The sequence below is a fragment of the Telopea speciosissima genome, chromosome 1, assembly GCF_018873765.1.
Source record: "Telopea speciosissima isolate NSW1024214 ecotype Mountain lineage chromosome 1, Tspe_v1, whole genome shotgun sequence".
NCBI lineage: Eukaryota > Viridiplantae > Streptophyta > Magnoliopsida > Proteales > Proteaceae > Telopea > Telopea speciosissima.
The window spans coordinates 35,339,526-35,366,222 of record NC_057916.1 but is presented as its reverse complement, the minus strand read 5'-3'; the positions used below and the strand labels follow the sequence as shown (position 1 = coordinate 35,366,222).

General features: G+C 40.2%; 1 protein-coding gene and 1 long non-coding RNA gene across 3 annotated transcripts; both read left to right on the top strand.

The window, feature by feature from the left end:
- Positions 1 to 1,089: 1,089 nt before the first annotated feature.
- On the top strand, positions 1,090 to 13,634 carry LOC122671264. The gene is made up of 3 exons (XR_006334323.1): positions 1,090 to 1,187; positions 6,209 to 6,214; positions 13,624 to 13,634. It is a non-coding gene; the product is annotated as an uncharacterized LOC122671264 (long non-coding RNA).
- Positions 7,869 to 26,689, top strand: LOC122671241 (protein CDC73 homolog). 2 transcript variants are annotated; one of them, XM_043868366.1, is made up of 4 exons: positions 7,869 to 9,049; positions 9,388 to 9,470; positions 9,620 to 9,729; positions 26,301 to 26,689. In XM_043868366.1, the coding sequence occupies exons 1-3, from the start codon at positions 7,987 to 7,989 to the stop codon at positions 9,710 to 9,712; spliced, it is 1,239 nt and encodes a 412-aa protein (XP_043724301.1). In that variant the 5' UTR covers positions 7,869 to 7,986; the 3' UTR covers positions 9,713 to 9,729; positions 26,301 to 26,689. The 2 variants fall into 2 exon arrangements, with proteins under 2 accessions (XP_043724301.1, XP_043724308.1); XM_043868373.1 differs by having other exon boundaries at positions 9,620 to 9,739.
- Positions 26,690 to 26,697: the final 8 nt, after the last annotated feature.

Here is a 26,697-nt window from a genome sequence, read left to right as displayed (position 1 = left end):
AGGTTACCAGGAAGACCACATAATATTAGGAAGAAGGAATCTGGTGAAGGACCATCTGGAAAGTTTAGAAAAAGATCTGCAAGTGTCAAATGTGGCAGATGCAAGCAAGTAGGCTTCTTCTAGTTCGACAGTAGGAGTAAAGGTATTAAAATTTCACCTATCCTCTAAGCTAAATCATTTTTAAATATTTTTTTTTGGTAACAAAATCTTTTTTAAATACTAATACTTATTTCATGTTTGTGAAGAGAAAGAAAAGAAGTGAGAACCAATCTGATGTCAATACCTCTCAAATAATGACTAGATCACAAACTTCTTCTACCACCACTAATGAGAATATACAGTCAAAGATTGAAGCACAAATGAAAGCCAAGGAAGAGAAAAGATGAAGAAAGGAATGCAAGGGGAGCAGGGGATGCAGTGAAGAAATTAGTAGATATGACTATGTCTTATTTTTTGGATATGATGTATATGTTAAAGGGGAATGCCAATGTGCATCTCTTGCAACTTCCGACAAATGTACGTGGACCTGCAACTTGTACTCTCTTACTCTCATCTCTCTCCAATTTCTATTCTTTAGGTTAGGATAATTCTCTCACTCTCATCTCTCTCTAATTTCTATTCTTTAGGTTATGGTTATTCTTCCACTCACATCTCTCTCCGATTTATATTCTTTAGGTTAGGATATTGAGGTATTCTTTAGGTTAGAATTTTACTCTAAGATCCCATTTTTTCTGAGTGCTTTCAATCACACTGCACCCTCTAAAAGTCCATTTGCTTCTCTCTATCACTATCGGCATCTTTCAATTTGTGAAATAATATTAAAACTCATACCCTGGAACAAAGGAATTATAGTATCAGTCAAAGGAACCCATTGGCTGAGAGGTAATAGAGACTACTCAAAGATATCTACAAGGTAGGGCATATTAATCAATCAGATTTTTTGATTTATTTACCAACATTTCTAATGAAAATGATGGAATCCAAGTTTATTTTTTTACTTTCATTACATTAATTTGCTTTCAATAGTATCTTAGATTACTTAACTTGGTCTTTTTGTTTTGTTGTTGTGTATATTTGAAAAATAAATGTCTACCTTAAGTGTTAATTGCAGTAATCCTGATATACTAAAGTATGGATCCATAAAGTGTAGATGTAATCGAAAAGCTATGATTAGGATCTCAGAGACTGTCGATAATCTAGCTAGACTCTTTACAGCTGCTCAGAATATAATGGATGTAAATACTTCGCTTGGTGTGATCCCATTAATGCACCAACAACTGAGCCTCCATGCAATTTCACCCATGATTTATAAGAGTTGCAAGAGGAAGTGCGAGGGCTGTGAGAGGTGTTACGAGGATTACAACAAGAGATACGCTGTGGGAAGATTAAATTGGATGAAATAGAGAAATTTGTTGGATCAATGAAGCTTGTTTGCCATTTTGTGTTATTTTTCTTTGTTGGTGTATTTGTATTAGTTTTTATTGGTAAAAAATTTTAAAAATTTGATGTATTTGAAATGGACGTACTTAAATTTCTCTTCCAGTAATGAAATGGTTTTAGTTTTACTTTAAAAGTATAATGTGGTAATCTATACCCTATTTCCCAATATTGCATTTCTTAGTCAGCCCACTGTCACAGACTTAGACCTCTCTAAGCAACCGCGTCGGCACTTAGCACTCACGCTAGCACTAAGTCAGCCTTTCCACAACTCTAGCAAGGGACTTGGAAAAAGAACTTAGAGAACACAAGAGAGTTTGAGTGAATGAACTTGAATTGAACTTAGAAAGCTTGAGTACAAAGCTTGATAACTCACTTGTTTGGTGCCTTGGCCAAATGAGGCCACCTCTATTTATAGGCACCCCAACCTACAATGAATGGTTAGGATCTATACAAGTGTCCTCCATCTAATGGTGGAGAACTTTCTAGTAATGGGACTAGAACATTCTAAGATATTTACAAGTGTTCTCTAGAAGCTTGTTAGAACTTTCCTAGCTTCCAGAGTTTCTAGAAGGTTTCTAGAATCTCTCCAAGTGTAGAGAGTTCTAGGCCTTGGTTCTACCTTGGCCCAAGGTCCATGTCCATGGGCCTTGCAAGCTTGGCCCTGGGCCACAGTTGGGTGGGCTGTGACATTCTCCCCTATCTAAGTTGGCGATGTCCTCGTTGCATCTTGCTCATGGAACCTTTGTATCACCTCTTAGAACTACCATAGAGAGTTTGCGGGTTTCCAACTTGCTTTGCTCTCCGGTAGCCCCTTCCATTTGACTAAATACTCCCTACTAGGAGGTACTCCTCATTTCTGAATAACTCGATCTGCGATCATGTACTCAGCCTCCTTGTCATAGGAAGTTGTGATGCTCATTGGTGCTCTTGTTGATGTTCCACGGCTTGGGTCTTCCATGTCTCCATGATAAGGCTTGAGCATGCTTGCATGGAAAACATGATGAATCTTTAACTTTGGAGATAGGCTCACCTCATAGGATACCTTGCCCACCGTCTTTGTGATCTCGAATGGGCCATCGTACTGACGAACCAACCCCTTGTGCACCTTCCATAGGGACTTGAATTATTGAGGTAGAAGCTTCACAAGCACTATGTCCCCAACTTCGATCTTTGTTGGCCGCTTATCTTTGTCTACCCACTTCTTCATCTTCTTAGTGGCCTTGTCTAAGTATGACTTAGCCACGTCCACCTTCTCTTGCCACTCCTTGCAAACTTGAACGTCGAGAGGCTCTTTCTCATGTAGCCTGTCATCACCGTGTGTGGCATCAAGGGTTACTGTCCTGTGGCAATCTCAAATGGACTTTGGCTGCCTCGCTCCTTTGGAGATTGTAGGAGAATTAAGCCACATCAAGCAACTTGGCCCAATCTCGTTGGTTGGCACTCACGAAATGCCTTAAGTAGAGCTCTAACAAACTGTTGATGCGCTCCGTCTGCCCATTGGTTTGTGGATAGAAGCTTGAAGAGAAGTGTTGTGCCGACCCCATCAACTTGAATAGCTCCGTCCAAAACCTCCCCGTGAAGCGAGGGTCTTGATCGCTGATGATCGACCATGGCACACCCCAATGCTTGATCATGTGTTTCAAGAATAGTCTTGCCACTTCTTTCGCCATGCAATCTCTTGGTAAAGCCACAAACGTTCCATACTTGGAAAATCTGTCTACAACCACCATGATTGACCCACACCCCTCCGACTTGGGTAGGGCACTAATGAAGTCCATGGAGACACTCTCCCATGCTCTCTCAGGTATAGGGAGTGGCTCTAACAATCCCCGGGGTGGTTGTTGCTCCACCTTGTCTTGTTGGCACACAAGATAGATCTTCACATAGGCCTCTATGTCATCACGCATCTGAGGCCAATAGTACGCCGCTTCCAACAATGCTCGCGTGCGCCGTTGCCCTAGGTGACCAGCCCACTTGGTGTCGTGGCATTCTCGGGTGAGATTTCTCCTTAGATTACTCCACTTAGGCACATAGAGTCTCCTCTTCTTAGAGTAGAGCAAGCCATTTTGCTCCAAAAACCTCTATGTCTTGCCCTCTTTGGCAAGGGCAAGCAAGCTCTTAGCCACCGGGTCATGTTGTAGACCTTCCTTGATCAAGCTCATGAGTTCTTCTTCCGATTAGCTAAGGGAAGTCAACTTCGTCTTTCTACTTAGTGCATCAGCCACCTCGTTGGCCTTGCCTGGCCTGTACTCGAAGACGAAGTTGAATTCCGCTAAGAAGTCTTGCCATCTAGCCTGTTTGGGACTTAGTTTCTTCTGGGTCTGAAAGTAGCTAGTCGCAACATTGCCCGTCTTCACCATGAACCTCGAACCCAACAGGTAGTGTCGCCATGTCCGTAGGTAATGCACCACCGCGCTCATCTCCTTCTCGTGGATAGTATAGCACGGCTCCATGTCATTGAGCTTGCGGCTCTCATATTTGATGGGGGTGCCTTTCTTGCATCAACACCCCACCAATAGCAAAGTCAAATGCATCCGTATGCACCTCGAATGGCTTGCCATAGTCTGGTAAGGCGAACACTGCTTCCTCCATAACCGCCTTCTTCAAGTCATCAAAGGCATCTTGGCATGAGTCTGACCATTCCCATGCCTTGTTCTTCTTCAGGAGATCAGCGAGTGGAGCTGCCCTCTTCGAGTACCCTGCTATGAACCACCGATAGTAATTCATTAAGCCAAGGAATGACCTTAACTCAGTGACCTTGGTAGGTGCCTCCCATTCCTATATAGCCTTCACTTTGCCTTCATCCATCCTTAGAGTTCCACCCCCAATCTTATGCCCTAGGAACATCACCTCCTCTTGGGCAAAAGAACATTTATCTTTCTTAACATACAATCGATTGTCCTTTAGTACCTTGAGGACAACCCTCAGATGTTGTACATGCTCCTCCTATTGGGCATGCACTATGGTGTTGAGAGTGCTTAGTAGGGACTCCTTGAGCTCCCCCATTTGGCCCACAAGCTCTTCCTTGAGCTCCACCATGTGGCATTCGAGCTCGTCTCTGCTTTGCTCTATAACATTAAGGCGCTCCTTCACCTCGGCTGTTGCTAGCTCCACCCGAGCTAGACGTGGCTCCATAGCTCCACCAATGTCAACGAACTTGTCTTTGCCTCTTCGCCTCTCCTTGTTGGGAATGGCCTCCCTTCCACGGGTTTGCTCGCTCACCGACATATCCACGACCTCTGAGTATGATCCCTCGCAATCGAAGCTCTGACACCATAATTGTCATGAACTTAGACCTCTCTAAGCTATCGCGCTGGCACTTAGCACTCACGCTAGCACTAAGTCAGCCTTTTCACAACTCTAGCAAGGGACTTGGGAAAAGAACTTAGAGAACACAAGAGAGTTTGAGTGAATGAACTTCAATTGAACTTAGAAAGCTTGAGTACAAAACTTGATAACTCACTTGTTTGGTGCCTTGGCCAAATGAGGCCACCTCTATTTATAGGCACCCCAACCTACAATGAATGATTAGGATCTATACAAGTGTCCTCCATCTAATGGTGGAGAACTTTCTAGTAATGAGACTAGAACATTTTAAGATATTTACAAGTGTTCTCTAGAAGCTTGTTAGAACTTTCCTAGCTTCCAGAGGTTCTAGAAGGTTTCTAAAATCTCTCCAAGTGTAGAGAGTTCTAAGTCTTGGTTCTACCTTGGCCCAAGGTCCATGTCAATGGGCCTTGCAAGCTTGGCCTTGGGCCATAGTTGGGCGGGCTGTGACACCACTCTCTAAATTTTGAGAGCAGCATTTCATTACTAAATAGACAATATGATCACTCTCTAAATTTTGACATCATTTCATTACTATATAGACAGCTTGATATACTTGAAAATTTTGACAGCATTTCATTACAAAATAAGAACAACATGATAGACTTGTGACTTAAAAATAATTTTTCATTCTTAAACATCATCTCCAAAACAAACAAAATCATCCACATTAACCTAAGCATCATATATAAAAATAAAAAGACTAAATCATCCACATCAACCTTTACATCAGCTTAAAAAATGGACCAGGTCCTTGCTGAAGAGTTGCAATGGCGATTTTAGCTCATCTTTTCTACTGGAGACTTATGACCATTTGAGAGGTATCATCCCTTGAAGTATTAAAGGTTTTTAGAGATGAGGGTAATATTGTATTTTTCAGTGCATTTCCAACAACATCAGCCAGACGGCCAGGTACGGTGGATGGAATCTTTAAATCTCAGGAGAAACGGTTGTAATTAAAATGGAGGGGAGGGGATTGCCATTGAAAAAAACAGTACTGGGGAAGGGAGCACCGGCGTACCCTCAATCCATAGAAGAAATACAGGGAAATATCATCCCCTCCCCTTTAAGTATCCATAATATCAATCCAATCCCCAAGTTTTGAATAATGATAATGCCCTCCTTTATTTTTCTAAGATTCTATCAATTGTATCCTAACCGTTAAAAAATGCATCAAGTGATGATGTGGTATTTACAAAATTTATAAAATCCCAAAATACCCTTAACCCAACCCAACCCTAACCTAACATTCTCTCTCCTCTCTCACTCCTCTCTCTCCTCCCATCCCTCGTTTCTCTTTCCTTCTTTCCTCTCCGGCGAACACCACCATCGTCACACCTACAACTTTTCCTTTCTCTTTTCCTTCTAATTCTCTGTGTTTCCTATCTGATCCACAACTGCAGCTTTCAATGATTGTTCTTCAAAAGCAGCGTCGATAAAGACGGGGGTGGGTTCCAATTCATCGGCCGCAGGAGGAGCTGTGGTGGTCATCCCGATCTTGGGATTTTCTTCATGTTTTAGTACTGGATCCAATAGAAGGACTACTGTTGATTGGTTTGTTTCACCAATCCCTGATGTTTCTTTCTCTTCTTGTTCACTCTACAAAGTTAGATTAACAGCCCAACCAACACTTATTAGAACTTAAAAGAATGTTTTTTTTCCCACCCCCTGTAAGTAGAACAAGATTAATGAAATAAAAGAAAAGATCGATCAAGAAGTTACCTCGTTAGTTTTTCCCGTCTGAACGGTAACTGGTTTTTCTTCAGAAGCAGTGTCAATGACTCGGGAGGATTCCAACTCAGCCGTGGATCAAGCGGTGGTGGTGGTCTCAGTATTGGGATTTTCTTCATGTTTAATTGTTTCATCACCATTTCCTGATGATTCTTTCTCTTGTTCACGAATCGGTTTTCACGTAAGAACCGGAGCACTAAGGCGGAGATACGAGGAATCGTCATTTGGTCGACGATGGGGCTGGAGATGTGATAAAGTGTTCTGGAAAGTACTGCAGATCGTGCACTGCCAGTTTCATGGCGGACTGTGTAGCTATCTGTTGTTGCCTTTACGCAGTGGTGAGCTTCTTGGCGCTTGCGTTCGTGAAGGTGCCTTGGATGATGGGTAGGAGATGTTTGGGGTTAGAGAAAAAGAAAAAGAAGGGTCACAAATCTGAAAGGAAAGAGAGAAGGAAAGGGAAAGGAAGGGATGGATAGATTGAGAGAAATGGAAATTTGAGGAAAGAAAGGGCAATGGAAGAGGGAAAATGTCAATTCCAAATCGATGATGAAACAGAGCAGAAAGAAAATTTTTGTACGGGAATTGAAGTTGAAAGTGTTTGGATGGAGTTGTACCAGTTGGGTCTTTTGGGTTTTGGTAGAGTTTCTTTCTCTGGAATCCACGGAGAGAAAAACTGTTTGTAAGAGAAAAAAAAGGAAGAAACAGTCTTTCTTTTTCTGAAAATCCAACTGTTTGCAATAGAACTATAGAACAGAGGAGAATTTCTGGAAAAAAATAATAGATTTTCTGCACTAACTTTTCTCCTGAGATTTCGCTATCGAATATCCACGAACTGGATATAGAGGATTAATTAACTATTCAAAATTCAGTTTCGTTTACTTTTATTTTCTGCAACTAGCTACTTCAGAAGCCCTTCAAATGCAACTAGGACTTCCACCTTGCTCCTATTCATTGATTCTGTGATTCTTTCACTGGTTTCGCAGGAGAAGAAGAGTTGCAGGTGTGACGGTGGTGGTGTTCACCGGAGAAGAAAGAAGGAAAGAGAAAAGAGGGATGGGGAGGAGTGAGAGAGGAGAGAGAATGTTAGGTTACGGTTGGGTTGGGTTGGGTTAAGGGTATTTTGGGGTTTTAAAAATTTTGTACATGCCACATCATCATTAATGACGTTTTTTAACGGTTAGGGTACGATTGATATAATCATGGGAAAATAGGGGAGGGCATTATCATTATTCAAAACTTGGAGATTGAATTGATATTATCGATACTTAGAGGGGAGGGCGATGATATTTCCCCAAAAAATTACGGTCTGAGCCACTTTCACCTAAAGGCCTTTTCCCCTGGAACTCCAGTTGTGACCTGTTTGACTGTTTCTCCCTCGTTTTCTCTGCAACTTCTTCTTCCTGCATCCATACTACTATCAAGTCTCAAGTATTCCATCTTCTTCTTCGAAGCTACACTCGATTGTTGACACACGGTTCTGCTTCTCGCATGGATCCTTTATCTGCTCTCCGGGATTTTACAGTACGAGGCGAGTTGGATAAAATCGTTCGGGTCGGCGACGAATTCCGATTTGGTAACGACTACGTCTTTTCCTGCGGTGCCGAGACTGCTTATCGATCCAAGCAAGGCAATCTCTACACCCTCGAAACCCTAGTTTATTACGTCAAGAATCACCATATCAAGCACACTGAGTATCTACAGAATGCTCGCACGCAGAAGATCCCAGCTGTTACCCTACCTGACCGTAAGCCCTTACTCGAGTACCTCCAAGGTAAAGTCTCATCAAACGATGCCATCGAATTTGTCGTCCCTCAAAACCCCAGAGCCGTCGATCCCGTACCCATCGACGTGGAAGAGTATCGGCCGGAGGATCCGGGGTTGATCGGAATTCGGTCGCCGACCCACGAAGTTGAAGATGAGAGGTCTAGGGTTAGGGTTCCTGAGAAGGTCGATTACGTCTCGATGATCAAGGCTTGCGAGAGACCCTTGAAGGATCGGGAGCTGTTGTTGGAGTGTAGACATAGAGACTTTTATAGTGTTCTTGTGGCATCGACGAGGCGGGAGGAGGAACGACAGCGGATGGAGTCGCAGCAGAGAAAGGACGGGTTGGTGGCCAAGAGCAGGCTGATGGGAGCGGATGATAGAGGTTTAGGGTTTTGGAAGGATGGGGAGGATATGGGTTATGATTCCACACCAAAACCAAAGATGCATTTGAAGGGGAGTAAGATTGGTGAAGGTGTTCCGATAATTCTGGTCCCTAGTGCATTCCAGACACTGATCACGATTTATAATGTGAAAGAGTTTCTGGAAGATGGGGTCTATATACCAACGGATGTGAAGGTGAAACAGATGAAGGGAGCTAAGCCAGATTGTGTAACCGTGCAGAAGAAGTTTAGTCGGGACCGGGTGGTGACAGCTTACGAGGTTAGAGATAAACCGTCCACTTTGAAGGTGGAGGATTGGGATAGGGTGGTTGCAGTTTTTGTATTGGGAAAGGAATGGCAGTTCAAGGATTGGCCTTTTAAGGATCACGTTGAAATATTCAATAAAAGTAAGTCTGGAAGGCTGTTTATATAAATTTTCAGTATATGATGCTGTTTGTGAGTTTGGGAATTTGGTCCTAGAGGAGTAGATATTTAGACTGTGTTCTTATGTGATTCTTCAAAAAATTACAAATGGGTAGATAAATTTTTATTTATTCCTCTTGATTCTCAAGGAAATGTTTTGGTTGTGCAAGGCAAACGTAATGGATTTGATTTATTTTAGATGGACTTGGCACTGTCTAAATTGCTAGTGGGTTCAGGATCATTTTGTTCGTAGCCAACTTGAATAGACTCAGGATAGAGGAACACTTTTTCTAAGATGAAGTGTCTGTTGAATCTTATGCAGTTATTGGGTTTTTCATGCGTTTTGAAGATGACAGTGTTGAGTCAGCAAAGATGGTGAAACAGTGGAATGTGAAGATCATCTCGGTGCGCACTGTTCTTATTTCTTTCCTCCCTCTTTGTCCTTACACTTCAAGCCATCAAGTGCTTTCTTCTCTTTGGGCATTCTATACATTGATTTTCTTTTCCAAGGAAGAGCCTTGTGTAGTTAATACACGTATATTCTCAATGCACAGATTAGCAAGAATAAGAGACACCAGGACAGGGCTGCAGCTCTTGAGGTATGGGACAGGCTAGAAGAATTCATGCGGTCACGGTCACATAATTGAAGTGCCACGTTTAATTTCTTGATATTTGTAAGTTTCTGATCCTGTTTATGGTTAGTTGCAGTCCACTTATCAGTTTTCAAAATTTTGGAAGTCATTTGTACACTTGATGTGACAGCATATTTGGTAATTTTGTTGTTAATCACAGGATGAGAAATTACAAAATTTGTCTCGCTAAATTTAAAATGTTAGTATGTGATGCAATTGCATACTAACATTTAATTACTCTATGTAAAAATACGATAAAGTTAATTCCCATTCTTCAATGCATCAAGATGAACTTGTTTTGGGTTTTTTTTTTGGGACCATAGGGCTCAAGTTAGTTACAATATTAAGTTGCCAAACAAAGTAAGTTCATTTACCAAAAAAAAAAGGCAAGTTCCAATGCCCAAAACAGAAAGAAAAACAAATAGGGTATAAATGATACTTAAGTTACCTAACATTTCGCAAAATTGTAGCTGAAGTACCTAGTGTATCACGTATTATGTTTGGAATACCTAAACCAAGATAACATTGGCCGGCTTAATCAATTTAAAATGTTAGTATGTGATGCAATTGCAAACAACCACTGGGTCGGTTGGTTGGTGGTTTGCCAATTGGAGTGCATGCCCCCCAGGAGGTCAATGGATCGACTCTCCTGGTTTGCATATTATGCCAAATAAAAGGTACCCCCTCTCCCCCCTCCCCCTTGGTAGTTGTAGATTTCTGTTGGCTTGTTTTAGCCTTCCCTTTGTAGCTTAGATTAGGTTAGACCAAAAAAAGTGTGTGATGCAATTGCCTCAGCCTGGCTGGACTGATATAACCCACTTTGGAGGCCCAAGGATTGGTCCTAAACCAATTTTCTGGTCTGACAAGGGCTGCTAGTTTACTTAGAATGCAATCTTTTATTATTTTATTTTATTCGGGTGGGGTAGATATGTAGGGAATTTTTGCTGGGGGTTATTTAGTTTTTATTTCAGTTAGTTTCTTCTTTTAGTTGGTTTTTAATTTAGTTAGATTTCTATTTTTATGCAAGAGAGTCTTCTTTATATTCATTGTAATATCTTGGAGAACACAGACTTGAATATTGAATGAGAATGGAGATTGAATGAAATTTTGATTGAGTACTTGAGCTGTGAATGCGAGGCCAGATTTGGCGACCATTGATTCTCTCTTTTCTTCTTTTTCTTCTTTTCCCTTCTGTTTCTTATCTTCTTCAATCTCTGTTTCTGTCCTAACAAAGGAGTGTCTAACAGGGAGGTCGTTAGAACTTCTTCGGCAGAAATCTATTTGGTTTGATATGTGGATCTTCGGGTCAAGCTTTTCTTTTGCGATCAGAACTCTAGAGTTTCAACCCCCAGTTCTCTTCTGCTGCAAGTAATGAAACCAGTTGTAGGTTTGAATCCATACTTACTGCAAATGAGGACTTCAAGGGCCCTAATCCGTTGTTAGGGTTGACGATTGGTTGTGCTATTACCTGGGTTTCAGTAGCCCATTTTAGTTGTGGTTCAAATCCAAAGGCCTAACTCCATTGGTTTCCTTTTGAGGAAAATCTCTTCCTTGAAGATGTACAATACTGCTGGCCTGCAACTTCAGAATTTCTAACCCAAGTGCCACTGCTGCTTGTTCTCTGTGGAGTTGTTGATGTTGATTCAAGGTAGTTGACCCATTCGATTCTGATTCTGGAGCCTGGGACTGTTGGAAAGTGGTTTCATGGCCATATGATGAGGTACCATCGACCAAGCGCAGGTTCTGGTTTCTGCCTTGGCCCTTGATGGAAGGTTGAAGACGATCCCTTCCTGCTTTTGGTAATTAACTAATTAAACCCCTTTTAATTTACTCTTCCTATTTTACCCTCCCTTCTTCCATTATGATTCCGTATCCATATTTTGTTTTCCATTCCAAAACTACCCCTTTCACTCATACGTTACTTTTCCTTTATTGTTCTAGTCTCTTGTGCTTCTACTAATTACAAATCTGCCACTGTCTTATGAACTTTAACTTATTTACAGAATCGCCAACCTCGTAAACATTGAATTATTTACTGTTTTGCCACTTAACTTTGGATTTAGGTGTTTCCTTGCTTGGGTGGGCCCGCAAGAAACCCAGTAAGGGTTATTCCGACCCGGGTTTGCACCAGTGTGTGTTCACATGAGTATGTATGTGGGTGTGGTGTTTGCATGTTCAATGGGATGACATTGAACAAGACATGCCAATGTCAGCCCTTTTACTTTTGGAGCAAGGGTAATCACTCTACCGATTCCTACCATGGGCTGTTCAAATTCATGGACTTTGGAACTTCAACTCATGGATGAATCAATTTATTCATTTCAGTGGCTCAATATGAGATCTTTACAAAATTTGTGACGTGGGATGGTTATTCCTCATTGTCAATGTGATACGGGTAACCAGGTTTGTTTGGAATATGGATTAAATCTTGAATACGATTCAGTCGTAGGGTTTTGAGGAAAAGGTTCAGTTGACTAAGATATGGTGACCAGTTGATGTAGGTCCCCCTTCTCTTAGAGGGTTTTATGAGGTGTATGTAGGCTTGGTTACTTTTGTGTGGTTCTTGGATGCTTCTTCATATGCAATCATTTGCAGCTTAGTTTCTTTGGGTGTCTATGCAATTGGCTATGGTAGACTGGTGGGAAACTATGGAAGTCTGAAAGCAGATGCTAAATTTGATGGTTTGGGAAGGTTTGAGAGTTGGTAATGATTGCTGATGGATCTTGGCTGGTACTGTTAGCTTAAGGATATTGGTGGAGCAAGTGTGAAGATAAAATAAAGAACAGGAAGAAAAGAAAAGACCTTAACCAGGAATCCACCTTGAATGTCAATTATAAGAGTTAACTTGAAAAATCTCGATTTATCGATTCTGAGGAATGTATGGGCGTAGGTCGAACTCTAGAGGGTGGGGTGGGAAAGAGAGAGAGAAAGAACTCCTAATTAGACTGTAACGAAACCAGGACCTGAAACCAATACCTGCAAAGTAGAAGAGAGATATCTAAACCCACAATAGGAACACTCCCTGATCGTGACTAATTACAGTACATATCTTAACAGACTCCAACTAGGAAAACTAAAGAAGACCAAACGTATCACAATAGGAACACTTCCCTATCGTGACTAATCACAGTACATATCTTAACAGAGACTTGTACGGTCCCAGACCTATTACAAATCATAAGGCTCATTATCAAGCTCAAAAAAAAAAAAAAAAAAGGAAATCTATGGACTTAATTAACTCCATGACTGAACTAATGACACCAGTGGATTTTAAATATTCCAACAACAAAGTACCGTAACCCTTTTTTTGATTCATTTTCCCTAATGTACGAACAATATGATGATCCAAAACTGCAAGACTGATTGGACCTTACATTACAAGACCAATTTAAGGACTGTAGTGGGTCCAACAAAGTGACATTTTCTTGATTTCTTTTTCTACCAACTATAATCAGCATTGGGGCGAGAGTAATTTCCGATACTTTGGGAATTATATTTCATATGTTTCCTAAATATAATCTTCCTTTCTGTAGTGCCATTTTAAACGAGCTACTTGCTTCAGTCATGCAAGCTTCCCTACTTAAGCTTAATTCTTGGGGTTTACCCTTCAACAACTACTTTTGTTCTTGTGCACCATCATAAGTATTATGGGGGCTGCGTAACGTTTAAGGCACTATAGTACTTGGACTTCTCTGATGTGGATGATGGGTTGCTTTCTTGAAGTTTATGGAAATCTACCTTGGGAGTCAAAAGGTCTTAAGATATATAGAACAAAGACAGGGTAGATGGTGTGCAACTGTAGCCACACTATGTTTGTTAACAAGGTGGTTAATATTGAGGATAAGAGATACCTCAAGTGATTATTTTAGATATCTTGGCTGTATAGTAAATAAAGAAGGCGATATAGAGGTTGATGTTTCCTAAAGAATTAAAATAGGATAATGTTAGGCTGGATCACGAAGGACCTAGCCCCAGCAGGATCTTCTTGAACAAAGTTTAATGCTGGTTTGGTTGTCAAAAACTGTGCAACAATTGATGAACTTATAGCAGATATTCCTTAATCGATTGCATAACTTGTAGCAGATCACAAAATAAAAAAGAAAAATAGAAGATTGGATAGTTGGGTTGAGCCTCTCACTCTCTCCCTTGGGTCTCTCATCCACAGCCTGTCACCTTATTTTGGTCTCTCACCATTGGCATCTTACAAAGCAAAGCACAAAGCTATGTTTTTTTTTCTTCTCAATCTCATTATCAAATTCGTGTACAATCCTTGTAAACTTACGTAGAAGACTCAAAAAAAGACTCAAACACTAAAAAGGAAAGGCTTAACACAATCCTTAACTAATAAGGTAGCATAAACTGACTAGGAAACTAAAATAATGAAAGAAACAGACTCAAAACAGGACTCTAACTAAACTATTGAAGTAAATCCCGTTTTCCTACTTTGTACCTATATTTCAGGCTCATTAAATTGGCCAATTACAAAATAAACACATAGAATCAAAGGCCCAATACATACATAACCTATCCCAAGGCTTACTTCCTCTAAAATAAGCCCTTGAAGTGACTTATCTGCATCATAGAATGGCTGAAGTGGAGAGTTGCAACCGGTGTATCCCTTTAAAATCCAAAGTAAGATTAATGTAGAAGGGGTTCAACTAAGAACCACTCTACAGTAGGATCGATGACAGGCTGCAGCAGAACGTCATAATAGCAATAAAACCAGATAGCAGCCAAAACACTGCAACCACAGGTCTGAAACAGAGGTTTAGCATTAGAAAATTGCAAATTCCAGAACCAGTAGTTCCCCAACTTGTATGCATAGTTGTCACAGCACCTAGGCGATCCAAGGCGTTGGAGAGGGTCTAAATCCAAGGCGACACCAACCAGGTGACCAAGCCGATCGACTAGTCGACCAAGGCGCCTGGACTCCTAGGCGGCACCTTGACAACTATGCTCGTATGGGACTGATACTCCTAACCATTGTTTGAGAACTCATTTGAAACCATTTAGGCTTATAACACATTTAAATGTTCAATGAAAATTCACAATGGTGTTTTAATATTGTATTTTTCTGTTATGTTTCTAGGTCATTTCGGTGGGTTTTAGGCCAAGTTAAGGCCTGAAACTTCATGGAAACCCTATTTTAGGCTATATAAACACATTTAAATGTTCAAATTGCAAAAATAGTCACCCCAAATGGTGTTTTCGACACCGTGAAGTTGTAGATCGGCTTCCGGTGTCTAACATATATTTATTTCATCACAAACAAACAGATTGATCATGCATTTCCCTAAAAAAAACCAATTTTGAGAATATGGTTTTACCTAGAATAGTGGAAAGGCTTCACAGATGTGCTAAGAAGTTTGAATCTTGTGTTCTCCAAGTGGTTCCGGCGTAGATGCGGCAAGGATTCAAATGCGAAGTGGAAGAATGGAGAAGAAATGAGCAAAAACCAAAAAACCAGAGTTGTTTTGAAGTCTCGTTTCGACCGAGTCTGACGAAATGTGGTCTTTTATATAAAGGGGTTTGACGAAAAATTCGAAATCTCGCGAAAATCTCGAGATATCACGAAATTTCGAGAATTTCACTTGAGATATTGTATTTTTTCGATTCGAAGTAGCATTTCGTTTCGAGCAGCTCGAAATATCCGAAATTTCCGAAATCTCGCTCGAGATTTCGCGAGATTTGGAACTATGCTCCTAACAAGTAAAGGTCCAATAGGGGTGATGAAGCCCTAGAAATCTCAGCTTTGATTGATGGCTGAAGAGGGAGATACAACAGGTCTCTAAAATAGAAGGTAAACTCAGATTTAGTAACCTAGTGAGTAGAGACCAAACTAGCTGGCAGAATGTAATCAAACTTGGATTGATTGGTGCTTGTATGGAGGAGAAGCACTGCTGAAAGTTTCACTTGATTCTGATGGTTGAGCTGGAAGATATAACAGCAACACCCAAAATAGAAACTAGTTCTCTGCAGGCCAAACTAACCACCAGTTTGGGCTCTAACTTGGATCGAGTGTAGGGTCTATAGAGAAAAGGCTCTGCTGCAAATTTGGTGAAATTCTGATGGGGGTAAAAGTGAAGTTATGGGGGTGGAATGAAAATAGAAGGTTATGGAGAATTGGGCAATTTAGCCAACAGAACAGGCGAAAAACTGGATCCAGTGGAGGGGGTGTTGGTGTGATGCTATGCTTCAAAGCCCAGTAAGTTCTGATGGGGGGTTATAGAGTTATGGAATTAGAAAGTTGCAGCAACAACTCAACTTGCAGGAGCAGCAGCAGGCTTCAGTCAATGGCACCAACAGCAGCAACAGTCTTGGAGTGACTGGGGGTTGATTGCAGCCCTTGAATGAGTCTTCACAGCACTCGAATTGCTCAACAGAGAACAGCAGCAACACAGGGATCGATTGGATATGGAGAGAATGTAGAAGAAGAGAATTAGAAAGTAGGGGGGATAGGTGGATTAAGCTCTCTCAGCCAGGCTCCTTAAGCCCTTCAAGTCACAATCAATTGGACATGAGAATCTTCATGCTTCAAAGCAAAATTTCATTCATCAAATAAATCGTGGGGAGGCTTCTAAAAGCCTTTACAATATATAGAGGGCCATGCTTGCACCTCAAGTAACAAAAGAAATAGAAACTTAACATAAAAATAAAAACTTCTAAATAAAAGCTAAACCTACTTTCTAAATCTGAAATTAGGAACTAAACTGGGCTAAGGTTGCTTAATAGACAACCACAAAATATCTAAGAGAATAATTCTAAAAATAGAAACTAAATTAAACTCCTAATTCCCCACAAATAGACAGAATTGACCCTTCTAAAAGAATCTTCACGCAATCTGCTCTTGGGCCCCACAAGATCTTCTAGTAGCATTCACACCAAGGCAAAATAAGGGGCTATGACACTGCTCATGTGAACAGTAACATGAACAGTGTTTTGGCCTCTTTTAAATTTTTATAGGACTCCCATACGGTACTATGATGTATGGTGCGGAATGTTGGGCAGTAAAGAAGTGGCATGTAGATAATCTAAGTGTGGCAGAGATGAGGATGTTGAGATCATAGCTGTCAAGGCGTCGCCTAGGCGACACTTAGGCATCCAAGCACCTTGGCCACCTACTTGGTGTCGCCTTGAATTTGGCCCTTTTCACCGCCTTGGGTCGCCGAGACGCCGTGACAACTAAGGTTGAGATGGATGTATGGCAAGACTAGTGTTGGATAACCTAGAGGGGGGGTGAATAGGTTATCACTAGTGGATTTTGTCTCTTTTTCGATTAGTTGCACACTTAGGTAAAATACGAGTTAATTGAATTGCAATGTACAAATCATGAACAAATGAGACATAAGATTTATAGTAGTTCGACTCTAAGAGTCTTTGTTCACTCCTCAAAACTTGAGAGAATTCCACTAGTATTTTCCTTTCAATACAATGGGTGGGGAAATGACATCTTTACAACTCTTTTTCAAGGATAAGAGGATCCTTACAGTCTTAGTTAAAGGACAAGAGTATCCTTACAATCTCTTATGGATGAGAGGGTCCTTGTACTAAGCTAAGTATGATCTAGATTAATACAACAATGCTTTCTTAACTCAAAAGCATAACCAATCAATTACAATAAGGAGTTGTGGTATAAATACCTATCAAAGGGTAATGACACTTTACCCTTTAAGTGATGTTGGTGCTTCAATGATATAAACGATGATGATAATGATAATGCACGTTTGATCTCCTAATGCACTTCTCTTGATAGTATATCTTGGAAGAAGTGTAGGAGCTTGAATACTTGACTTCTTTTGAGAGAGAATTGAATAATCAAAGAAGACTAGAAAGTACTTGGATGTAGTGAACTTGTAAGATGCAAAAGTACAACTTTTTGTATTGTAGTTCAATTATTGAAAGGCTCCTTTTGTTTGCCTTTAAATAGCCTTCATGGCCAAAAAGTTGGACATGAGTGGAGCTCTAACGGTCATATTTTCCATGAAACGGCATGCCTTTTCCTAAAATATAGCTGTTAAAAAATAGCTGTTTGGAAAAGTCCTCATCTGGTGGCCTCTTGATTTATCCAGTGCCTCCATTTGGTCTCTAAAACTTAAAGGCTTTATAGCCTGTATGAAACGGCCTGGCCATTTCCCATCCGGTGCCCATCGTTTCACAAAACGAAAGGGCATGCTGTTTTGGGCAAGGCCGGATCCCTATTGGCTATTTCAGCCTATTTTGATTTCCACTTAGATTGTAATGACCTCCTACTCTTCTTGAGTCATCTTGGGAGCATCTTGGGTTCCTCCTAGAGTCTATCTAGGCTATGTACATGTATGCAATGATGTGTGTACAATGCGGTGCATGTGTCCTATATTATTTATCTTCTTTGACGTGTTGCTTGAAGTAGCTTGGTCTTGTTTTCTTCAAGCAAGTTCCTCACACTTTGTATGTGATGTTCTTCAATCTTCAAGTCTTGTATATTCCTCTTTAAGCTTCATGGGCTTTTGAGTCTTTGGGCTTCTTTCAAGCTTGGGTGTGATTAAGGTGGATATAATCACTTAAATAGAATGTTAGTAATGTTCATGTGTTTGATATCATCAAAATACTTATGTGGAGAGGGGCAATTCCCAACAACTAGGAAGGATAAAGTGAGGAATGACCTTATTAGAGTTGAGTTTGGGAGTAGCCCCTATACCTGAGAACCTACGAGAGAGTCGTTTGAGGTGGCATGGTAATGTTCAATGGAGGCCTTGGGATGCACCGGTATGGAGGAGTGAGTTGATTCAGATTGAAGGATCTAAAAGGAGCTAGGGGCAGGCCTAAAATGACACCCGGAGAAGTAGTGAGGAAAGACATGGATAGTTTGGGCCTTGTCTCAAGTATGGCCTCAAATAGAGCTGATTGGGGGGCAAAAATCCATGTAGCCAACCCCATTCAGGTGGGTTTTCCCGGAGTTTCTGACGATGATGTTGTGCTTTTGTCTTTTTGCTATTATTTTTATATTGTCTTTAGTCTTTACAAGGATTCATGTAGCTGACCCATGGAAAAGATCTCGGTTGAAACCGACCGAAATTTTCGAGATATCTCGGTTTCGTGGAAAACCGAGACAAAATCTTAGTGTATTTTAAAAATTACATTGTTTCGACTGGTTTTGGTCGAAACTGGTTGAAACCACCTAAACCGAACCAAACCAAACCAAGAACTTAAAACACATTATCTCGATTGAAACTTGTGATATTTCGCAAGTTTTGGTCGAGCGCTGCTGGTTTCGATAGAGGTGGGAAACTTGGGAGATTTCGACATTTTTGGCCTCCATTGCTTGATTCTTCGCATATTGCCGGTGTTTGGTGCATCTACAACTTGATTCTACTCGTTTGTGAACTTCTCTTTTGAAAGGTAAAGTATTTTTGTCCCAAAATTAAATTTTTTGTTCAACACTGTTGATTGAATACATGGTAGAATTTGTTGAATTTAATATATGTTAGTATCCTTGGCCCAATCTACGACTCTGTGGAGTCGAAATTTTTTTTTGGTAGCCTAATTATTATTTTTTATTTTCTCATTTATAGAAATCATTTTCATACAATATATCTTTGAAAAAAACATGACATATATATATGATGGATGGACACCAATTTAATATATGTGAGACACCGTTGGCCAAGCTACGACGTGACGGAGTTGATTTTTTGTCTTGTTTTTAATTATTTATTTAAATTGTCTGATTTTTGAAAAATAATTGCTAAAATTAAAAAAATAAAAATAAATAGGAAAAATATTTTGTTTTAGTTTTAAATAAGTAGAAAAATATTTGAAGGTTGTAAAATATGTTTTCAGCTGTATTTGATTGATAATGTTATGTTCTTTAATTAAGTAATGTTAGTTAATTAATTAGTAATTATTAAAATAATATTAAAAAATAGTTTTAACAATGGAAAAAATTTCATAATTTGGGAGAAATTTAAAATATGCTTTGTTGTATAGAAGTCATATTTGTAGTGTTATTGTTAGTAATCTATGTATTCTTGTTGGAACAAGTTGGTAAATTCTAAGTACTGAAATATTGGGGACATTGCATGGATGCATTGGAGACCCCTTTCAGCTGACAAAGGAACTCACAATGTAATTATTGTGGGAAGTAGATAATTGGAGGTGGAGTGACTAGATTGAAGGCGCATCTTGCTGGTGGAGATAGGAATGTGATAGGCTGTTCTAATGTGTCAAGTCAGATAAAGTTTGCTATGGCACAACATCTGAGGGGTGGAGAGCAGCTAGGAGGGAGAAGAGGGCAATCAGGGAGGAGTTTGAAGAGGCATGTCTAGATTAGTATCCTGATTTAAGGGACTAGGATTATGATGATGAGCAACCAGATGAGTAGGATGATTGTGAAACACCGGCTGAGGCTGCACAATTGAGGGGGGGGGCAAGTTGATGAACAAAGAGAAACAATGGATTGATGATGAGAGAAGGTTACAGATGGCCAGGGAAGCTGGTTCATCTTGACAGGCTACAAAGGAACCAGTGCCAGAGCAACCTCGTAGGAGGTTGAGACAGAGAGAGCCAGAGATTCCACTGAGAAGGACCCAGAGTGTGAGGGCCCTAGAACCAGACCCAGTACCAGGCCCATGACCTCGAGCCCGACAGGCCTGAGCCCCACGGCCTGCTCCCCCGCCCCCATCCCCAGTGGGGGACCCAAATGTTGAAATACTCCGGACAAATCCTGTACTCTTTCGACAACCAGAGTTTAAACAAAAGAAATTAAAACAAATGTGGACTAATGTGAAGGAGAAAGTGGGGATTGCTTTCTCCAAATGGGCTTTCTACCACAACATTCCAGCCAATGTCACCCATGGGCCATACTATCAGCATATGTTGGATGAGATAGGTAAGGCTGGATCTGGAGTAAAGGGGCCAATACCATATGAGATGTACAATGTCTACTTGCCTTACACAAGGAAGATTTGATGGAGTACATTGACGGGTTGAAGACTATGTGGGAGCAGTATGGAGTGACTGTGATGTGTGATGGTTGGACTAAACCCACTAGACAGTCCATCATCAACTTTATGTTGAACTGTGATGGGAGGACTGTGTTCCTTAAGTCTGTGGATGCATCTAAAGAAAAGGGTGCAAAATATAGATGCAAGTTGTTGAAAATAGTCAAGGATGTGGGAGTGGACAATATGGTGCAGATGATTACAATGGTAGCAACTTTAAGAAGGCTGGGGAGAAATTGATGAACAATCCCAAATACAAACTCTTCTGGACACAATGTGTTGCTCACTGCATTGATCTTATGTTGAAGGACATGGGGCATTTGAAACTTGTGAAAGGGGTGGTGGAGAAAGCAAGACAAGTAAGCACCTACATTTGTAATCATGGATTTTCTTTGTATATGTTGAGGACTAGGTGTGGTGGTGACCTAGTTTGACCAGACATTACACGGTTTGCAACCGATTGGATTGCACTTCAAAGCTTTGAGGTTAAGAAGACTGGTCTTAGGTCGATGTTTGCTTTTAATGAATGGTTTAACTGGGAGGGGTCTTCAAGTAGTGGAGGTAGGACAGCCTAGGCCACCATTCTAGTGATAGGTTCTGGGATGTTTTGAAGAAGGTTGTAAATATCCTAGACCTAATTGTTACTGTGTTGAAAATGGTGGATCAACAGAGGAAGCCCACCTTATCACATTTGTGGCTATCAATTGGTATGATGAAGGTGCAAGTGGAGGCAACTTACAGAAGGGGTAATCGAAAGTTTCTTGCGATTATCAAGGATCGATGGGAGAGGCAGCTCATGCATCCACTGCATAAGGCTGGTGAGTTATTAGTTTATTAACTTCAATTCAACTTATCAATGTGCCATTGTCATTTAGTCTCTAATTGTAGAACTTTGTTGTGTTCAACGTACCATCTAAATCCTAAGTACCAACAAGCATCGACTTGGGATGCAGATATATTTGATAAATGCAGTTCATAGAGCGATGGAAAGGTTTGAGCCAAATTAAAAAACCCAGTCCATCATCATTGCTGAGGTGAGAACCAGCCATTGTTTAGTAAGTAAAAACATATGCCATTATGTTTTTAGGTATTGATATTAATTTAAAGCTGTATAATGTCATATGAAAGCTTTTTGAGATGCCATTGGGAGTTTCGGCCGATCAATGGCAATATCAATTCGGGAAAGCACTGCTGCTGGTTAGTATGGCTGAATTAGTCTTTCCATTTATATTTAAGTATATAACTATTTACCCTTATTTACTATTACCTAATAATAATCTTTAATGATTTCTTGCAGCTGAATGGTGGTTGCAACATGTCATCGATTCCCCCAACGTATCCAAGATAGTACACAAAGTGCTATCTCACACATGTTCTGCCACTAGATGCGAGCGTAATTGGAGTACATTCAACCTCATACACTCCAAGAGGCGGAACAGATTGGGTGCAAAGAGACTAGAGGATTTGGTATATGTGCATTATAATATGAGATTGAGAGAGTAGCACATACGATTGGGCATGGAACATGATATAAGCCCAATTGAGTTGGTAGACATATTCTAAGTAGATGACGATGATGAGAATCCCCTTTATGACGGGGTCAAGGATCAAGGTGAGCCTTTATTAGATGAGGATGGGGGTCGACCCAACATCCATATTGCTTCACAGATGGGTGCTGATGTTGATGAGTATATGGCAACGAAGGGTGTCTATTGGTCCGGTTCTTTAACAGTTTTGGAAGTCCTAACTCCTAAGTGGTCAGGACCAGAACCGGACCAATAAGCTAATTGGTTCTAAACTTGAGATAAATGACCATTAACTAATGAGTGGGCCGGTTCCGGTTCCTAAACGGTTCCCAACAATTCAATCAAAAGTATAAATAAAAATTCCCTAACACATGCTACATATATTTAATAATATTATAATTTTTTTCGGTAATAATATTATAATAAGACACTAATTTCAATCACATGAGATATGCTTCATTTTTTTTCTCAAATCACATAACTAGTCTATATTACCTCTTGCCTTGAATTGATTAATAAGTAGGAACACCACCACCCTCATAAGTTAGGATTATTTTAAGGTATGTTCTTAAGTTAGCATTCCCAAATGGACCTTAATAATTTACAGCCAAATCTTTGGTAAAATAGTATATGAGACAAGATGATACAACCAAAATTGAAAAACTAAAAAAATAAAAGGGTTGACCTTAGCTCTAATAAACTTGAGTCTTAAAAATTAAGGTTAGGGTGTGAATTTATTCCGGTTCCACCGTTTCCTAGTTGGTAGATCCGGAATTGGACCAATAAGCTAGTGGGTGGGTCGGTTCCGGTTCCTAGCAGGCCGATTTCGGTTTGGTTACCAGTTCTGGTCCAAAATTGACACCCCTAATGACAACAGATGGCAGAGTTCATTCGTAGACCCCACGCCCATTCGAACAACACCCTGGTAGTAGTGGAGCTGATGATGATGGTTGGTCCCATTCCTTTGATGCTACTTAACCACCTACCCAGACTCAGGGCCATGGTGGTGGTGGTAGTGATGATGATGATGATGATGATGATGGTGGTGGTGGTGATGGTGGTGGTGGTGGTATGAGGACTGGTGGGTATTATGATGATAATCCCATATTAGATTCCTTACGGCAATGATGAGGATCAAAAGTTTCAGCAGCAAGAGGCAGATTCAGAGCCAGATCCACAAAGATTTATAGGGGAGAATCAGTTTACTCATGCAACACAAGATGAGCATCATGGTGCATGTACCTACAGTCGACGTCCTCGCAAGCATGGACTTGGACCTTTTGATGAAGAATATGGGATGGATATATCTAGCTTGTTTGGAACTAAGGAAGCCATGAGTTTGGGGGAGACTAGAGGATCTGGATATTGGTGTGTGCCATCATTCATAGCAGAGACGCCTATTCTAGCACATCATCATGATAGTGGCTTCGAAAGCGTCGGATCAGCATCATATGCTGGGTTGGACCGTATGGTGGTGGATATGTTGGTGGACCATCCTGTGAGATCATTGGTTCATTTGGATATGGGAGTGGTTATGATACATTTGCTGCTACGTATGGATATGGGGATGGGTAAGGTGCTGGGTCATCCCTTGTCGATAGTATCTTCAGGTATCCAGCCTAGCCATGTGTGCCAGCTCCACCTTCTTACACTCTCTGTGAGTCCTTCCCTAGATTGGGATATCTCAGACAAGTTGATGATGGGGCTTATGAATGGGCAGTTATGGATTATGAGAACAATTGGTCCTAAAACATGTCATGGGATATATATTTGGTGCATTTCGAGGAACGGCTCCAAAATCTTCAATGGTACGCAACTCGTGGATTAGACCCACCAAGAAACTCCGCATGGAATTGAGGAAGGAGCACCTTAATGTTTTTTTTTTGGATAACATGTATTATTAAGTGTTCTTGTACTTTAACTTTATATGAGCAAAGTATTTATAATACTAGTTTAGTGTATTATTCAGCGTACATTAGTAAACTTGGGTCAATAACCACACGTACCATTTTTATTTTTATTTTTATTTTTTGGTGTGAAAATAGTTCATTCATTGTGTTTAAAATGTCAAAAATAGACTATATACAACAAATCAATTCTGGGCCTCGAAACCACTGTCTCGAGTTAGCTGGGAAAAAGTACTAGGTTTCGACCTGGTTTCAGTAGGTTTCGACCATATCTCGGTTTCAGCCTGGTAGAAACCAGGTCGAAACCCGAGATCTTGAACCTTGAGCCGACCCATTTAGTTGGGATAAGGTTGAGTTGTTGTTGTTGTCTGTAAGTTCTACAGCCATCATTTTCTACCATTACTGACTAGTATAGCTGACCCAATTCTTGTATTTGATACCAAATCCAAAGTATATGAGGTTTAAAGTGTACTGACTTGGATATTGAATACTTTCTGGCATACATGTGGGATTTGCAGCAATTGCATTACATGTGCTTTTTCAATCACTATTGTACTTATATTGTAGGGACTGTCTGATTGACACCCCTATTGGTGTCAAATTGAAGCTGTAACCTGACCTCAATTAGCCATGGTGTATGCTATGCACAACAAAAGAAGGGGTATTATTGAAATTTGATTTGACCATTTGTCCACTTGCTCAATTCATTTTTTGCCCAAAAATAAGGTTAGAAAAGTAAATTGATTCACTTGTGTAATGCACTTTGATCACGGCACTTTGAAAAACACGTTAACAAATCAGATGTCTGTGTTTATTAATGAATCTCCTGATTTCTTTTAAATTCTTTTTCATAAATTATTGATTTGAATGCAGAAGCGTTATCACACTTGTACAACGGATACACGTAGACAAAAGATTTAGAAAAATTAAATAAGGGACAAGGGTGACTCTCTATCAAGCATTGTTTAATGTTATCTGGTTTTGAGTAATATAGCTGTCATGCTTCTATCTGGGGCAAATAGGTAAGGACAGTAGAGCATAGTTTTAAGGATCAGTATCTGATTGGTAGATATGGTATTGGATCGGCCGTGACCAATATTTATATGATACCAATATGTATCACTTGTATTGACAAAAATTCGAAAAAGAGCACCTTGTTGACTGATTCGATCTATACGTATCGGTATTGTATAAAAACCCTAGCATAGGCCTTCAAATTTGAAAAAGAAGGAGCCTGTGGAGAGCTTATGTATGTATATATGGTCCTTTTCCTGGCCTGTAACCTCTATCCATTAATGAATTAGATTTTTGTTCTTTCTCCTGTTTTCTTGTACATGATATGCATTCTCTGCCTGGCAACTTCTGCTGTTTCTTCCCATTCAATAAATTGGTCCAGTTAAGAAGAAACAAGCTCCTTAAAAATCATGTTGTTGATACACTGGGAGCGGGGTTAGGGTGCATGGATATTCATTGGTCTACCTATTGGTGAAGCTCACGATATTTTGAGGATAATTACGATTGCCACATTAAAATTTCTTTGAAGCTTTCGGTCTGAAGGGGATCACATATATTCCTGCTGGTATCAAATCCATGGTTCCTTGTCTTAAGGTATCAGAGGGTGCAGTATAACTGTTCCTGACTCCCTATGTGTGCATGTGCGTGTGTATGGTTATAGGTAATCACATTCTATTTCATTCGGTCCCTAAATATAATCTTCCTTTCTGTAGTGTGTCATCTTAAGAGTGCTACTTGCTTCAGACATGCAAGCTTCCCAACTTAAGCTTGATTGGGTTTAATCTTGACTTATGATTGCTTTGCATGCCATGCATAACAGCTACCATTGTTATGAGTTCAACGTTTCTTAAATTGTGGGTTTCTTTGGCTATTGGTAATATAACATTATGATATTCTAGATGATCCTTTGGTTTTTTTTTTGGTTTGGTGGGGTGGGGTGGGGGGGGGGTGGTTTTTACAATTCATACAAAAAATTTATAATTCGATATAATAGTCATTTGCTATGTGCGATTGATGATCCTATGACACTAATTCGATATATATTGAACTCATAAATACTACTTTTATGGTTCTATACTTCAGTAGGTCTGGATTCTGCATATGTGTTGAATTTTAACACTGGACCCATTTCAGTGCCCAATAGTCACTGATTTCGTTCACCCATTTTGTGATACAGATGAAAAAGAAAATTAAGTTACATCAATCTCTTAATGTTGCTTGGTTGGACTTTCCCAGTTGGGACGAAACAAAGATTGCTGAGTGCAGAGAATGCTTGGAGATTAGCCATTGGTTTTCATGTCTTAAATGCTGATTAGGGTTTGGCTTGCAGTTTGAGACACTCTTGGGGAAGCCCTAGCGTATCTGGAGAAGGTTATGGTGGCATAAAGCATGCTACTTGAGGATGCTTCTCATCTATGTATTTGCATTTTGTAGCAAGTGTACAGTAAACTTTGCTTTTCAGTTTTCTGTGTTGTTTTAAGACTTTTGTACCTACCATAATGTATTGATCTTAATTATCTTGAAAAAAACTTCTAGATGATTGAATTTTGCACCAGTTTCAGAATATTTTCTTC

What these genes read in the sequence shown, in the direction of transcription:
- LOC122671241 (XM_043868366.1), top strand. Translation starts at nt 7,987, where the DNA reads ATGGATCCTTTATCTGCTCTCCGGGATTTTACAGTACGAGGCGAGTTG. An exon ending in CGTTGAAATATTCAATAAAA is followed by an intron (nt 9,050 to 9,387) that starts GTAAGTCTGGAA and finishes AATCTTATGCAG; the next exon opens with TTATTGGGTTTTTCATGCGT. An exon ending in GGAATGTGAAGATCATCTCG is followed by an intron (nt 9,471 to 9,619) that starts GTGCGCACTGTT and finishes CTCAATGCACAG; the next exon opens with ATTAGCAAGAATAAGAGACA.